General features: G+C 43.9%; 2 protein-coding genes across 12 annotated transcripts in view; both read left to right on the top strand.

Annotated features, from left to right (window-relative positions):
- Window positions 1–5,321, top strand: part of LSG1 (large 60S subunit nuclear export GTPase 1) — a 44,866-nt gene extending 39,545 nt beyond the window's left edge. Inside the window, exon 14 of the mRNA XM_037837964.1 lies at window positions 798–5,321. Coding sequence (XP_037693892.1) covers window positions 798–977 — 180 coding nt within the window. The 3' untranslated portion in view covers window positions 978–5,321. The remainder of the gene's footprint in view (window positions 1–797) is intronic.
- Window positions 5,322–8,176: 2,855 nt separating this feature from the next.
- The window catches only part of TMEM44 (transmembrane protein 44), a 53,765-nt gene continuing 46,147 nt past the window's right edge, over window positions 8,177–15,794 (top strand). For 2 of the 11 annotated variants that reach the window (XM_037837986.1, XM_037837988.1), the window contains exons 1-2: window positions 12,599–12,735; window positions 15,230–15,356. In XM_037837986.1, the coding sequence (XP_037693914.1) occupies window positions 12,599–12,735; window positions 15,230–15,356 (264 nt within the window). Of the gene's footprint in view, window positions 9,662–12,164; window positions 12,736–12,840; window positions 13,178–15,229; window positions 15,357–15,794 lie in introns of those variants that run through there. The other 9 variants (XM_037837990.1, XM_037837981.1, XM_037837983.1 and 6 more) reach the window with 9 other exon arrangements.

The following is a 15,794-nucleotide window of genomic DNA, read 5'->3' on the forward strand; positions in this document are numbered from 1 at the left end:
GGTGGGGAGGGCTACATTTCCAGGCAGGAGGAGAAATGGGAACGAAGGCATAAAGATACGGGGAGGTGAATTTTATAAGTAAAGATCTATGTCATAGGTGGGCTTGTTAAGGGGAGCCATCAGAGATTTATGAGCACAGGAATAGAGCAATACATGGTTAGATAACTGGGAGAAATGTGGACGATGGGTTAGAGAAAAAAGAGGCTAGAGGCAGAGAGACAGGCATCTTGCAGTGGTACTGCAAGTGAAAACTAGTGAACAACTGGATTAGAGTAGCAGGAGTTGAAGGGAGAGGATAGATGAACAAGGTTCTAGAAATTGGAATCAACAGAATTTTGTGACTTGAGTATATGTAGGGGCTGAAGGAAGATAAAGTAGCAAAGGTAGAGTGTGCTAGTTGGGCAGTTGGGCAAATTCTTATACCAAAATGTAGAATGAGAAGCTAATTTTGTTTGAGGCAAGTTGAATTTGGATATCAAGATAGAGATTTTCAGGAGACCAGGAGTCTAGTTATATAGATGGTTATAGATGATATTGGAAGTTATGGGACTCAAAGTTGATGAGGGAGCAAATACGGGAGAAGAAAATAAACAGAAGACAGAATTCTGGGAAACTTACCATTTAAAGTTTTGGGGAGAAAGGAAATGAAGGAGATGGAAATCTGCTTTCTTAAATCTGAGTGGTTTACCACCACCACCACTCCCCCATCTGGGGTTTATCTTGTCCATAAACAATAGTGTGCATATTCCCTAAAGGAAGTAGCCTGCTGACATCTCAATGTTTTCTCTTATTCCTAGGAGAATGTGAGAGCTTTGACCAAAGGAGTTCAGGCTGTGATGGGCTACAAGCCTGGGAGTGGTCTGGTGACTGCAACTACTGTGAGCTCAGAGAACGGGTCTGGGAAGCCTTGGAAAAAACATGGCAATAAAAATAAAAAAGAGAAAAGTCGTAGGCTCTACAAGCACCTGGATATGTAAGCTTGGGCTACAACAGAAGTGGCATCTGCATTGTGCAGCTAGAAAAGGACAGAAGCTACTTGCCTGTGGAACTTTCCCAGGACACTGGCACTACGGAACGGGCCTTGCTGTCAGGGAGCAAGGCCGCACCCAGCACGCTTGATTTGAAGACTGAGGGGCTCCTTGAGACACCACCTCTGACTAAAGTAGTCACCTTGGAGTCTCAGAAACTTCCTCCTACAGAAGTCTAGACTGAAGAGTGAATGGAGGATGGACTGATACATATTTGTGTAAACATATACACAAATTCATACTAATTTGAAAAGATATTAAAATAAAATGGCCGCTAACAAATGTTTTATTGGTTTAAGTAGAGAACTGCCAATAGGATATACTACATCCATTCTTTTAACAGCTTTAATTTTCAAAGATGTAACTGGGGGTTTAGATGGAATCTTTTGAGTACATTGTTTAGATTAGTGGTACTCAGTTGGGTGGGTTATATCTAAACCCAACACACACCTACATGCACTCCTGATAGGGCAGAGGAAATATCACATCTTGAGGTGTGGGTGAATATCTGGAGTTTTAAAAGCTTGGGGAGGGTGACCTATGTTGAAAGATGGTGCTCCTCCATCTGTAACATCCTACTTGTAGTCCTTCCTTTGATCTTAGAGAAACTGGGCGGCATACAAAGCACGTGAAAGAAGCACTGGCATGGGAAAATATACTGTGTTCCATTTACTGAAAAACAGGCACACATATGGCAGAAACATAGCAAATGGACAAAGTGTGTATTTACTTAGAATGACTTGCTTTAATGGGTGATAATAGCTAAAACATGAGACTTTAATCATATGTAGTACTTTTGTGCCTTTGATATTTAATGTTCAAGAAAGTTGGAACAATTGTGAATAGTGTCTGGCAATTTTCTAGCAAGATCTCTTAACATAGTAAGAGATCTGCCTCTGTGTAGATGCCGCTCATCCCCATCCCACAACCTGTAAGGCCACCCTCTGAGCCCCAGTGGAGAGTTCCCATGCATGCTGACGGCCTCCAACTTCAACCCCTGTGTTTTTGTTTTTCTGCCTGAGAATTTGGCTCCTGCCCCACTGGAGCTTGCTCAACTTTTACATGGGGGCAGTCTGGAGCAACCGTCAACCTGTAAGGAACCAGGGGCTGGTTTGTAAAAATTCCAGCCTCCCTGACTCTTGGTGGGTTCACTCTACTCAAAAGATCCTCAGTGGAGCTGGGTAGGTTACCACAGCTGGAACCATCTCATTAACTCACCCTTGATTATTCTTCTCTTCCTGTCTCACTTTTTCCTCTCCCTTACTTCTGCTTTCTAGAATTGCCTCCCAAAGAAATGGAATCCAAATCCTTTGCTTAGGGTTTACCTTTGGGGGAACCCAATTAGTATATTTACCTTTGCTTCTGCCAAGAAAGTGTATTGTTAAGCATCCCTTGCAATTTTTAAGTATTCCCACCCTTGTAGAGGTTGGTACTCTAAATTCTTAAGAATTGCAGTCATTATTGTTTCACTTTATTGTTAGAATTTTTCCAACATTTATTGTAAGGAATACACCGCCCTTTTTAAGTCTAACTTGCTATCCATCTGTCATCTATTTGCTTTTCAAGGAAATTAGAAGGAAGTTGAAGTGTTTGTCAAGAGGCTACTAGCAACAACATATGCTTGCTTTGTGGGTAAGCCTGGAAAATTTGGCAGCAAGCCAGAGATCTCTATCACCTTGTGAAAAGCCCTTTCCACTATTGTCTTTGTGGAGAAGTGAAGAAAATCAAAATATTTCAAGCAAGCTCTTGATTTCAAAAATTTCACCCTTAATGACCAATTGTCATGTATTGTGTTCAATGTACTGTGTCAAATTGAGGATGAAAAGGAGTATATACAAAAAGAAAAGAACTTGCATTCAAAAGACTCTCCAGTATAAAGGGAAAACAATTTTAACAATGTAAAAGCAAAGGGCATATATGTAAGTGAAAAATGCTTAGCATGCAGTAGATTGAATTAATTTTTAATACTTTTTATTGAAGTATATTACATATATTGAATGTACATAAATCGTAAGTGTACAGGTAACAGAGTTTCCACAAATATTAGTGCAACCAGCACTCTGATCAAGGCACAGAGTATGAAGAGTCCCCCAGAAGCCCAATTTGTACTACTTTCCAATAACCACTTACCCTCCCAAGGGTAACCACTATTCGGATGTTTTCACCTGTCATATTATCTGTAAACAGAATCTACAGTATACATATTGCATCTGACTTCCTTATCGTTGTGAGATTCATCCATACTGTTGCGTGTAGTAGTAGATCATTCTCATCGCTATGTAATACTCTATTTTTAAATATATCACAATTTGTCCATTCTACCGTTGAAGGGTATGTGGACTGGCTTGCAGTTTTGAGTTTTTAAGAATAGCACTACTGAGGACATTCTAGTATATCGCTGTACAGTAGCGCTCTCTGCTACAATGGAAATGTTCTGTAGTTTTTGCCGCCCAATAGTGTAACCACAGTCATGTGGCTATTAAGCATTCAAAAAGTGGCTAACTGAAGAACCAAATTTTTAGTTTTACTTAATCCCAATTATTTTATATATAAATAGCTATATGTGGCTAATGGCTACCCTACTGGACAGCGCTATTTTAGTACATGTTTTAAGTGAACACATGTACCCATCTCTGTGGGGTATAAATCTAGAAATAGAATTGCTGGGTTAGTGGAGTATGCATATATTCAGAATTGGGAGACATTCAGTGAATTTTACTTAAATTCCTTCTTTATATGGATCTATAGGAAGTATGAAGAAGAAATATATACTGCTCTAGATGTGTCATTTTTTGTCATAGGGGCTGAAGTTGAATTTTGGTGGTAAAGAATTTGCCTGGATATTCTGGACTTGCAGTCTTCACTGAAGTTGTGGTAAGGTAGATGGGATTTATACTGTTACCATTCATTTGTATGTCTTTCCTCCCAGATATTTGATTCTAGGGAACTTTCCTCCTTGGTGCCAGTGCATCTGAACTAGCACTTGACTCATAGGTCAAGAAGATCATCTCAAGCTTTTTCCATTTGTTTAGTTGTGGGGCAGGGGACTTTGGGGAACTGACAGTAAAAATGAAATATTTGCAAATCTACAGTATACTTTTGTTCTCTCAGTGAGATATAGCGAGTTTCCTCCATTCTGTTGCTGGTAATTAATGGCCCAGGGTCCTCACAGGGGTTCCATGACAGTCCGGATCTGGGTATGTTCTCCCTTCTCCAACTGTCTCCAGTGCTTAGGCAACATGGCTTCTAGGAAGTGTTCCACTTTACTCAGCCCTGCTCCTGAGCTTTGGGGAAATGACCCACTGCTGGCTAAGACTCAGGAATTCCTGAGTTTCTTCTCAGGGGCCACAGAGAACAAGCAAGTTCTGCCAGCATTCAGGAATGTGGCTAGACAGACTTAAAAGTAAATATGTCCTTTACTCTTTGTCCCTCCATAATCTCAGCCTCTTAAACCTTCATTTTGCTCTTCTCTATTCTTTTGTCTAAATTACTTTGTTAAGGTTTCAGGAATGCTGAAGGTAGATGCTAAAATGTTAAAGTGACTACAGTAATGTTTTCTAGTGTGTTAACTAGCTATTGAATATCTTCCAGGACAGAACCAGAACCAAACAATTTGACTTGTATATTCAGAATAACATAGTTGAAATTGCTGTGGCTGTTACTGGATTGATTTGGAAGCAGCAGCCATGGAATCGAGAGATTTTAGAAAATTTTTGGAAAATGCTTTTCAAAAAACTGAGAGCTGAAGCCTTGTTTTGGGTACTTATTGTCATCTCTCTTTGATTGAAATAGGCTTTCAACTTTTATTTTCTTGGTTTCTTAGTTGTCAGAGAATGAAAAAGTGAAATAACATAGATCATTTTAGGAAAGCAAAATACATTTTTGGAATTTTTTTTCCAAAAGGCATGATGACAGACGTGGGCTATGTCTGTTGCTATAAAGGTCTTCATGCAGTATACTTGGCAGCTATTTGTACTCACACTATTTCTTTGCTTAAGACCCAGTGTCTGAAGAATTGAACCCAGCACTTCTAAAGTATCTTCTGGAGACCATTGCTACTCAGATTTTAACGTGGGTACAGATCAGCTGGAGCTCTTGCTAAAATGCAGATTCTGATTCCATAAGTCTGGGTGGGGCCTGAAATTATGTATTTCTAATAAGCTCTCAGGTGATGTTGATCCTGATTGTCCAGGGGCCACACTGAGTAGCAAGCTTGCAGTTGTCTAAGGAAGTTAACTGCCAATGATAACTACAGCTAACTCCTGACATAATCAAAGGGGAGAATGGGGAGATTTTTTTATGGGGGAGAGGTAGACTTCATATTTATGATTTGTATATCTTGTCCAAAGTAGGCAACTGACAGTCTGAAAACACAATGTTTTATATGAGTTATAAAACATAGAATTTTTAAAAAATTATTCTTGAGTCTGTAGTAATACTCAAAAAAGGGGGGGGGGGGCACGGAATGGAAGCTCTTTCTTAAGAAAGAACCTCATTTGATAAATTTGGAAAGAAGGATAGCATCACCATTTTGTAGCCACCAATGAAATGATTGATTCAGGCAGAAGTCATCAATAGATGCTGAAGCCATTAGATGAAAGTTTCTTGGGGGGGACTGGATAGTCACATGATTTTTATGTACTACCTACAGCTCACTTATTAAATACAAGGGGAAAAGCACTTTTACAATGGAGAGATCAGGGAGACACCAGCTTAAACTGTGGCCAAACTCGGCATCACCAATGTGCTTCTTGATGTGGTGCACAAGGAAGGATACAACATTGCCTTGTATTAGTCTTGCAAAAACATTTAACCTCAATCTGAACACAAGGAAACGGACAAATCCAGATTTGGAATGGGCTACAAGACAGGAAACCTGGACCAAAAAGGCAAACAACCAATGATTAGATCCTAGATTGAATGAAAGCAAACACTATATCATTCATTATTGGAACAATTGAGTAAATTTTAATATGGATTCTATATCAGATAATATTATCAAAGCAATGTAATCAAAGTGTAGTTATGTAGGAGAATATCCTTGGAGATATATGTAAGATGTATTTAATGCGTTTAGTTGAAGATGCATACTGATGAATTCAGGGTAAAGTGTCATGATAGCTGCAGTTTACTTTCAAATTGTTTAGAGAGAGGGAGAAATTAAGCAAATTTGGCAAAATGATAACTGGTGAATCCAGGTGAAATTCTTTCACCTTTTCTGTAGATTTGAAATCTTTCAGAATAAAAAATTGGGAGGGGAGGACATAAAACTAGACAGTAATACCATAAAGTCTCAGGAGCCAGTTAGAGTAAGAGCAGATAGAATTGTACCAAGAGGCTGGGATTTAATAGTTATCGCAATAAACAGAAATGTAGTTCCTGTCTACTCCTTGCCATTGCTGGTTCTGGCTTTTGGGAAGTTGGGTTTATCCAGCTCCCATATTGGCAGTTATTATTGGAATTGACTCACGCAACCTTGGGGTTGGCAAGGCCAAATCCCATAGGGCAGGATGCAAGTTGGACGCTTCAGTAAAGGTGATGCTGAATTCCCCATGAAAAGCTGGCTGGCGGAAGTAAAGATAGAAATCTTTCTTTCTTACTGCTGAAATCCTCATTTCTCACTTTAAAGTCTCCAACTTTTTGGATGGGGAGACTACTCTCATTGCTGAAGGCAATCTCCTGTGTTGATTGTAGATGTAATCAGCAGTAGATGCAATCAAATGATTAATGATTTAGATCCATCTACGAGATACCCTCACAGTAACAATCAGGCCAGTGCTTGCTTGACCAAACAATTGGACACCATAACCTAGCCAAGTTAACACATGATCTTAACCATCATATTTACTTATTTTTTTAAATGTAGCTTTTAATAGCTGTCAGTTCCATTAGCTCTTCCCTAGCTTCTGAGCATCAAAAAGTAGGTGATTTTCAGTAATCTGATGTTATAAATTTGGAACTTGAGAGAAAAACACAAAGAAACCCTCAAAAGATCATACAACGAGTTGGTGATGGAGTTCTAAATAGAATCCAGGACCCCAACAGTCCTTCCACCTGCTTCAATCATGATGCCCTATGTCCATGAAAGAATTAAGATTCGGAAGTGCCATTATTTCAAAATGCATTCTCTTAGTACTGATTGATTTTTCTATATCAAGTAATTCAGATTGATGTCAAATTTTTTTTAATGTTACCTTTTGAATAATAGCCACAAGCCCCTCCTCTAAATAATGTTGTTTTACAAAGAACATTGGCAGGAAGCAAAGTGTCCTCACAGAAGGGGAGGCTGCTAAGCTGCTGGCCCATCTCCCCTAGTGGGTGGGATTTAGGGCCACTGTTGGCTTCCCCCTCCTGCAGGACTTCCCAGGTTTCTGCAGCCCTTCCTACTTCAGAAGAACAATGGCCAAGGGCATGGGGCCTCTGTCAACAGGAAATGCCTGCGAGCAGTGGCGCGGTCCACCTTCTGGGAGGACTTGTGCTATGGGCCTCTTGTTGGTTTTTCTTATCAGCAAACTCTGAACCATGGCCAAAAAACATCTTTAGCTTCTGGGCAGCTTCCAGGCCTCAGAAGGGACTGGTAAAGCAACTGGTTTCCTTCCCGAGAGCCTGCCATGTGACGAGCCCAATGGAAAGTACTGGGAGGATTTGGGAGGGAGTTGGTTAACTCGAATGCATGATCCCAAGTGTTCCCCACAGGATGAAGTACTGATGCCTCATGATGGGGCGCTGACTGCCTCTCTGGTTGAGACAAAAAAAAAAGACAAAAAATGTTATATAGTATTCTACAAAGTGCAAACAAATCTATAGTGACAGAAAGCAGATCAGTAGTCCTGGAAGGGAGGAGCAGGAATTGATTACAAAGGGGAGCAAAGAGACTTTTGGGGGTGAAGGAAAGATTCATTATCTTGAGTGTGCTGAGGTTTCACAGGTGTATATAGTTTACTATATATCAACTATACCCCAATAAAGCAGTTGTTTTTTTAAGAGCAGGGTGTGAGAAGTATATACAATTTTGCTATTTTTTATCCAAAAAAGTAATAAATGTAAATGTATATGTGTGTGTGTGCATACACACACTGCTATATGTATTAGAAAATCCTGGATATTTACACAAGAAAGTGTTAAGGGTTCTTCCCTGAGGAGTGAAGTGGAACTTGGAATCGGAGTTTGAAGGCCAGGAGTCTTTATGTTTCATTTTATCTTCCTTGAATTGGATTTTAAAACATGGATATGTATTACTTAATTGAAAAAAATAATTTTTCCAATCTTAAAAAATGAAATGATAGACTGGACCACTTATACATTGCTGGTGGGAATGTAAAATGGCACATCCACTCTGGAAAACATTTGAGCAGTCTCTTTAAAAACTGAACATTTTACATAGCACGTAAGTACCATACGACCCAGCAATTACAGTTCTATACATCCCAGAGAAATGACTTATGTTTACACAAAACCCTGTGACACCTATGTGGAAACAGCATTCCAGGCACAGAGAACAGCTAGTTCAAAAATCCTGAAGCAGGAGCATGCCTGGCAGGTTCAAGGAGAATCAGTGTAGGGAGCAGAGTGAACAAGGGCTGGAGTGGTAGGTGATGAGAGCAGAAAGGTATCTGATCTTGTAGAACCTTCCAGGTCCTTGTAAGGACTTGGCTTCTACTCTGAATGAAATAGGGACAATTGCATATGTGAGTCCGACATTTGGGAGGGAGGTCTGGGCTGGGGATAAACTTTCAGGGGGCATGGGCTAGGATTTAAAGCCATAAGATTGGCTGAGGTCCCCCAGGGAGTTAGGGTAGGTAGAGAAGAGAAGAGATCCAAGAACCGAGTCTTGTGTCTCTCCACCCATTAGTTGTCCTTCCTCTTCACATTTCCTTGGAAAAATTTTTTTTTTTATTTTCAGTGGAACTCTTCCTAGGAAAGACGATAAAAATAACTTCCACTGCTGACATGTGCCAGATGCCTCATGCATTTTATAGGTAAAAATGCACAAGGGCAGAGAGGTTCGGTGACTTGCCACAAGCCAGAGCTACAACAAAGCCGAGTGAGAACTACCCGTGCAATATTTGTTGGCTCCGTAGCCCACATTCTTTCCACTGCTTCTTTCTGTGATCCAGTGTGTCCAATGCCTGGGAACAGCTCCCCACTTCTTCAGCACCTTGGAGGTCATCTCCATAACCCATTGTTCTAAGCATCCCCCAGAAAGCTTGTGAAAAATGCAATGTAGTAGGCTGAACAAGGGCTCCCAAAGATAACAGGTCCCAATCCCTGGGACCTGTGAATGTCACCTTATATGGCAAAAGGATCTTTGCAGATGTGATTGAGTTAAAGATCTTGAGACAGAGAGATTATCCTGGATTATATGGATGAGTTGTAAATTCAATTGCAAGTGTCCTTATGAGAGAGAGGCAGAGTGAGATTTGACACACAGAGAAGAAGGGAAGGCACTGTGACCACGGAGGCAGAGCTTGGAATAGCCTGGCCACAAGTCAAGGAATGCCAACAGCCACAGGAAGCTGAAAGAAGCCAGGAACGGATTCTTCTTAGGGAGAGCCTCCAGAGCGAGGGTGGCCCTGTCGACTCCTTGACTTCAGCCCTGTAAAATGGATTTCAGATTTCTGGCCTCCAGAACTGTAAGAGAATAATTTTTTTTTTTTTTTTACTTTATGCCACTAACTTTGTGACACTTTGTTACAGCAGCACAAGAAACTAATACATGCAGAGTCCAAGGACCCATGCCCAGAGATTGGGATTCAAAAGGTCTGCTTTCTCAACAGGCAGCCAGAGCGTTTCTGATACAGGCAGTCTATGGACCACGCAGCCCCAACGCTTAGGAAGGGGATTGGTAGGGCAAGACTTAAACCCTCAAACTGGACTTAGTCTGGGTCCATTCCTCCATGGAATCCATAGTTGAATTTTAGGTGGGTTATAAATTCCTTGAGATCATATGAGAAATTGTGGGGGTGGGGGGTATGTGTGCATGTTCATATTTTTCAGAGACCTTTTTTTTCAGATTCTCAAACTCACAGAAAGGTTAAGAGTAACTATTATTTTAAGAAAAAAACATTGAGATGTGTAAAGCTGGTACAGGTTGAGTGGGGAGGAATGAAGTAGTTTTTAAATTAGGCCCAGTCTCCAAATGCTTATGCTGAGTCTGAGGGAGAGGAAAGCCATAATAAAGAGTGAATCAAAATAGTGGTATTTTCTAATTTCCACAAAACTGAGAGCAGAGGGTAGCCAGCCTTAAGGCCTGCTGAGTGCATGATACAAGACTGAGTGGAGCATTTCCCCACTTTAGCAAGGAAGCTGTTGGAATAGATTATCTTTTGGGATCAAAAGGTAGACAATGTCACCAGAGGACCCAAGAGCTGGGGAATCACAGGTCAGTATACTTGGGAGATAAAGGCAGAGACGGCAATTTATCAGCACATAGGACAAACACCAGGCCCTCAAGGATCTGGAAAGCAGGGATTTCAGACGGATTCCTTCAAGGGGATAGGCATGGCTCAGGGAGAAAGATGCTATTGGTACCTATCTATAGACTACAACTTGGGTTTTATTTTTTATTTTGATAGCACTTATCTTAATCATTCTATTCTTTTAACTTTGGTCCCTTTTGTTAAACAACATTTTAATTTTATCTTTTTGTTTGATTGCTTGTCTGATGGCTCTCTCTCTTACTAGACTGTAAGCTTCTCGAAGGCAGGGACCATATATGTTTTTCTAAGCAGTGTATCCCCAGCTCCTAGCACTGTGTTTCATTTTTCCTGAGTGGTCATAACTTATAAAAATGAATGAACTGTTAAAATAGTGCAGTCACTTGGGAAAACAGTTTGATAGTTCATCAACATGTTAAAAATAGAGTTACCACTTGGCCCAGCAATTCCACTACTAGATTTATATACCCTAGAAACGTGAAAACATTTGTCCACACAAAAACTTGGGCACATATGTTCATAGCAGCATTATTCATAATAGGCAAAAAGAGGAAATAACCCAAATATCCAGCAACTGATGAACGGATAAACAAAATGTGGCATATCCATATAATGGAATCTTTTTCAGCCATAAAGAGGAATGAAAATTTGCTCTAACTACTCATTTTCTGTATCTATGTTATATTTCACAATAAGGAAATAACTGAAATTGTGGAACTGTAACCCATAGCATTCTTTGAAATTTGCTCTATAACTACTTGTTAAATCATACTTTGAAAGTTATTGCTTTTATGTATATATGTTATATTTCACAATAAAAATATTTAAAAAAAAGGAGTGAAGTACTGATACATGCTACAACAAGGGTGAACCTTGAAAACATTATGCTAAATAAAGAAAGCCAGTCACAAAAGGCCACATATTGTATGATTCCATTTATATGGAGTATTCAGATTAGGCAAATTCAGAGACAGAAAGTAAATTAGTGGTTGCCTAGGGCTGAGAATGTTGGTTGAATGAGAGAATGCTAATGGATACTGGCTTCTTTTGGGGATGAATGAAAATGTGTTAACATTAGAGAGTGGTGTTGGTTGCACAACTTCATGAACATACTAAAACCAATGAATTTTACACTTAAAAGGATGAATTGTGTGGTGTGTGGATATCTCAACAAAGCAGTTAATTTTTTAAAAATGAAACGACAGTCATGTCCTGCTTTATGCAAACTTTCAAAAATCCATAACTAAATTTAAAAATTACAGTAATTGTTTGTTTTCAAGAAAAACAGCCCTAAATACCTGAAGGAAGAGTGGCTGGATGGGAGGGGGCGGTGTCCAAAGATAACGGGCTCCTTCTCTGAGAGGGCCGTGGTCGAAGGACGTCTAGATGCCCGGCTCCAGCGACAGGATGGGGCGGAGGGTGCCGTTGACAGCTTCAGAGAAGAGAGAGGAAGATTTACGAGTGATTGTTCGCCAGGACGTTTCCTCCTTCCTGGCCTGTCGCCTCACCCTTCCTAGGAGGCGGCATGTATGGACCAGGCCCCCGTCACCACGGGTTCCTCAGCACCCAGGCGCAGAGCTTGGCGTATTGTTTGGCTTGGGAAATGTGGTGAATTAATGAGCAGACAAAGTGCCTGACCATGACCCCGCAAGGTTCGCCCCCGGCCCAGCGCGGCCTGCCGGGCTCTGGCCGCGGGTTTGGGTTGGGGGTGTGGGAGAGGGCTGCAGCGGAAGGGGGCGGCGGGAGCGGGCGCCGTCGCCGAGGTCTTGGGCGCTGGGGCCGCAGCCTTTGTGCGGAGGATGCTCCCGGCTCCCGCCGCTGGGGGGCGACGTCCGCCCTGCCGACCCCCGACAAAACGCGTGGGGTGGGGAGCAGCGCGGTCCCGGAAACTTTTCCCTCCAGTCTTCGCCACCGCCGCCGCCAGCGCGGGGGAACCTGGAACTGGGCGCGCCCATCCCCGGCTCGCGGTCGGTGCGCTCGGCCGGGAACGTCGCGGCGGAATCGGACACACAGAAGGGGGCGCGGGGCGGTAGCGCCCGCCACTGCCCCGGGCCGGGGAGGCTGCACCCGGGTCCCCGCCCTCCGCGAGGCTCGGACACTGGGCCGGGCGGAGCGCTCTGGGCAGTGAGTGCCATGGGGGAGGCGGAGATTCCGGCGCCCGCGCTCTGGGACTGGGACTACCTGGATCGCTGCTTCGCCCGCCACCGCGTCTGCATCTCCTTCGGCCTGTGGATCTGCGCGTCCTCCTGCTGGATCGCCGCCCACGCGCTGTAATGGGGACCCGGACCCGGGCGGCGTGAGGGTGGGAGGCCGGGTCTGCCGGGGTTGGGGAATGGAGCCCTATCGCCCTGCTAACTCCCTCATGAAAACCTAGAGAAAAGGGGGCGGGAAGTGGGGATGGAGGGGGGCAAGCACAATTCCAGGATCGAAACTAATATTTCGAGGTAGACTGAAGTCGGGTACTTCTTTCCGGATTCCATGCACAGGGAAGCTGGTCTCAGAGCCAGCAAAGAGGCCGGGTGGTGGATTAGAGGGTCCCTGGACTGGAAACCAAGAGTCCTGGGTTCTAGTGTCAGTCATTCCCCATTGACTCACTGAGTGTTGGATGCGTTATAAAGCCAAGTTATAAAACCTCTCAGGGCCTCATTTTCCTCACGTAAATGGACATAATACTGCAAAGGACGGATGGGAGGATTCAATGAGATAACACTGGTAAAGGATTTAGTAAATGCTCATTAAATGCCATTATTATTCTCCAGATCTGCCACCAACACTTTGGGACCTTGGGCAAGTCCCCTGATATTTCTGGCTTCAATTTTTCCAAGGCCCTCTCAACCCAGGGTGACCTGATTCTGGCCACAGCCAGAGCATTTTGGCCAGGCAGTCACGTCACCTGGTTCTAGGAGCTAAGTCTGGCTAAAGGTGGCCTCTGGGTCTTGAGCCACCCTGTGCCAGGCTCCGAAAAGCACAGGCTGTGCGAGACTACACCCAGGATGGTGCCACCTGCCCACTGGGTCTTCCTGGCCGGGGAGAAAGGACCAGCACCCCTGAGGGAGGCTGTGACCGGCTCACCTGAGGCACACAGTGGATATTTCCCTCAGGCATTTGCTATGGATGCAGAGATTCCGCAGCCCAACTACCCAGTCAGTCACTGGAATAGCAATAAAACCCTTAGCCAGCTTATGTGGGCCTGGTGTTGATCCAGGGGCTTTGGATTTATTAACTCAATCCCTGCAACAACCCCATGCAACACTCGCATTTACAGATGAGGAAGACTGAGGTTCTGCAACCAAAACCCCAGATCCTATTTAAAGAGGGGACAGGCTTGTAAGGATCAAACTGTCCCAATCAGAGGATGGAAACTAATGAGGAAGTCCACATGCTGCCCAGCCATCCTCTGAGGTCAGCCTTATTAGGCACTTTTCCTACCTGGAAACTAAGGCTTGGAGAGGTTAAGTAACTCCCTGGGGAATGCCCACCTTATCAATCTGAGCGCAGAGCTTTTGCTTTTTCACCCTGCTTCAGTTCTGAACACTCTGCTTTCCCCCAGCATCCTTGTGTCTTTTGGGGAAGGTGTCTCGCCCGAGTAGCCTGTGGCTGGGTTAAGGTCAGCCTGGGACCCCTGACCCCTGAGAAGTGGGGAAATAGCTGAAGAACAACAAGGTTAAGAGCAAAGCCTCCACACACGCAGCTGGAAGATCTGCTATCAATTCACCAAATAACCAAAGACAAAGTGACTTCTTTCGGGGCCTCAGTTTTCTCTTCTGACAGATGGGTGGTTGAAGTAAATTATGTCTGATTTGGGTCCAACTCAGAGTCTCAATATAGGGTCTTCGCTCCTTGGCCTTGAATTGGTCACAAGAGCACAGGGCACAGATTAAAGGTTGATGTTCCAAAGCCTGTGCTTCAGGCTTTGGCAGGCAGCTGGCAGATAGGGAAAGTGTTTGGGAGCCTGATAGCCTCCCATCCTCACTCCAGCTCTCCAGCAAACAACTGTGTGGAGTGAGTACCACTCGGTGCTAAAGGAAATGAAGCCAGAGGTGTGATGGTGCCTATGTAACAGGGAAACATCTAGAACAAAGCATCGGCGATCAGTGATGCTGACGGGGGGCCCTCTGGCCCTTCCAGTCTGTCCTGCCCATTCTGGGCTTGTCCCTGGATGTATATTTGGGACAGAGGGAGGGAGGCATAAGGGAGAGAAGTCAGGGATAGGGGGATGTCAGGGATAGGTGAGCTGGAAGTCCCTGCTGTTGTCTTTGAGGGGCATAAAGAGCTCGCTCAGTGTGGGCACAGGCTGGCGGAGAAGCCAGATGGTTAGAAAGACTTCACTTTCATTTCAGAGAAACACAAGTGGCCTTCTTAATTTAGACAATTAACTCGTCTCTGCAGTTAACTGCAGTGATTATGTTTCTTCTATAACCCTCCTGTTTCCTTTTGAAAAATAAAATCTGACAGCTGGTTTGTCTGTGTTGAGCGGTGGGCCATTAACTTGAGTCGGCCTGATGTGTCAGAGCACTGATTCCTCTTCACTAGAGAGGGGTCTTGAGGTCTGGTTCCTGCCCCGGGCTTGTGGACCAGGTCTTTTGAGCTTTTCTTTTCCCACATGTAAACTAAGTTCAGAAACCCCTGCTGAACATCTGGAGCAGAAAGTGCTTTGTAAGGACACACAGTTGCAATGCCCTTTTCCCCTCCTCCGACACCTGCTTGGACCTGACCCCAAACTCATGCTCCCATGTTCTGTCCATGCCCCGTCTGTCACCCCAGGCTTCTCTATCTGAGATGCACGAAGAGATCCCAACGGGACCAGTCGGCGCTGTGTGCTGCAAGCTGCCTCCTGGCCAGCCTGTGTGACACTGTGGGGGCAATTCTGGCCAGACAGCTCGCCATCCAGGTAGGTCAGGCCCACAGGGGACCGTGGCTCAGTCTGGCACAGACCCGGTCTTCCTTTCCCTGCTGCAGCTGCTGTGGCTTCTGTCTTTTTCCTTCAGCACATGAGGCACAGCCTTGCCTCAGCCCGGGGCCCTTGCTGTTCTTTCTGCCCCCCTCAGATGCTCTTGTCCAATACCCACTGGGCTCACGCTGGCCTCCTTCAAGTCTTTGCTCAGAAATTTGTTTTCACAGTAAGGCCTCTCCTGACCACCCACTTAAAATTGTGACCCACCTCTCTGCCCAGTGAGTGCCTTTTCCCTCACCCTGCTCTGTTTTTCCCTCCTAGCACTTACCCCCTAACACACCACATGCCTTACGTATTTATTAGGTTTTTTGTTTACTGAATGTTATGCACACACCAAAGGGACAAGGATTTGTGTCACTTTTATTCACTGTCTTG

The sequence above is a fragment of the Choloepus didactylus genome, chromosome 1 (assembly GCF_015220235.1).
Source record: "Choloepus didactylus isolate mChoDid1 chromosome 1, mChoDid1.pri, whole genome shotgun sequence".
NCBI classification, from domain to species: domain Eukaryota; kingdom Metazoa; phylum Chordata; class Mammalia; order Pilosa; family Megalonychidae; genus Choloepus; species Choloepus didactylus.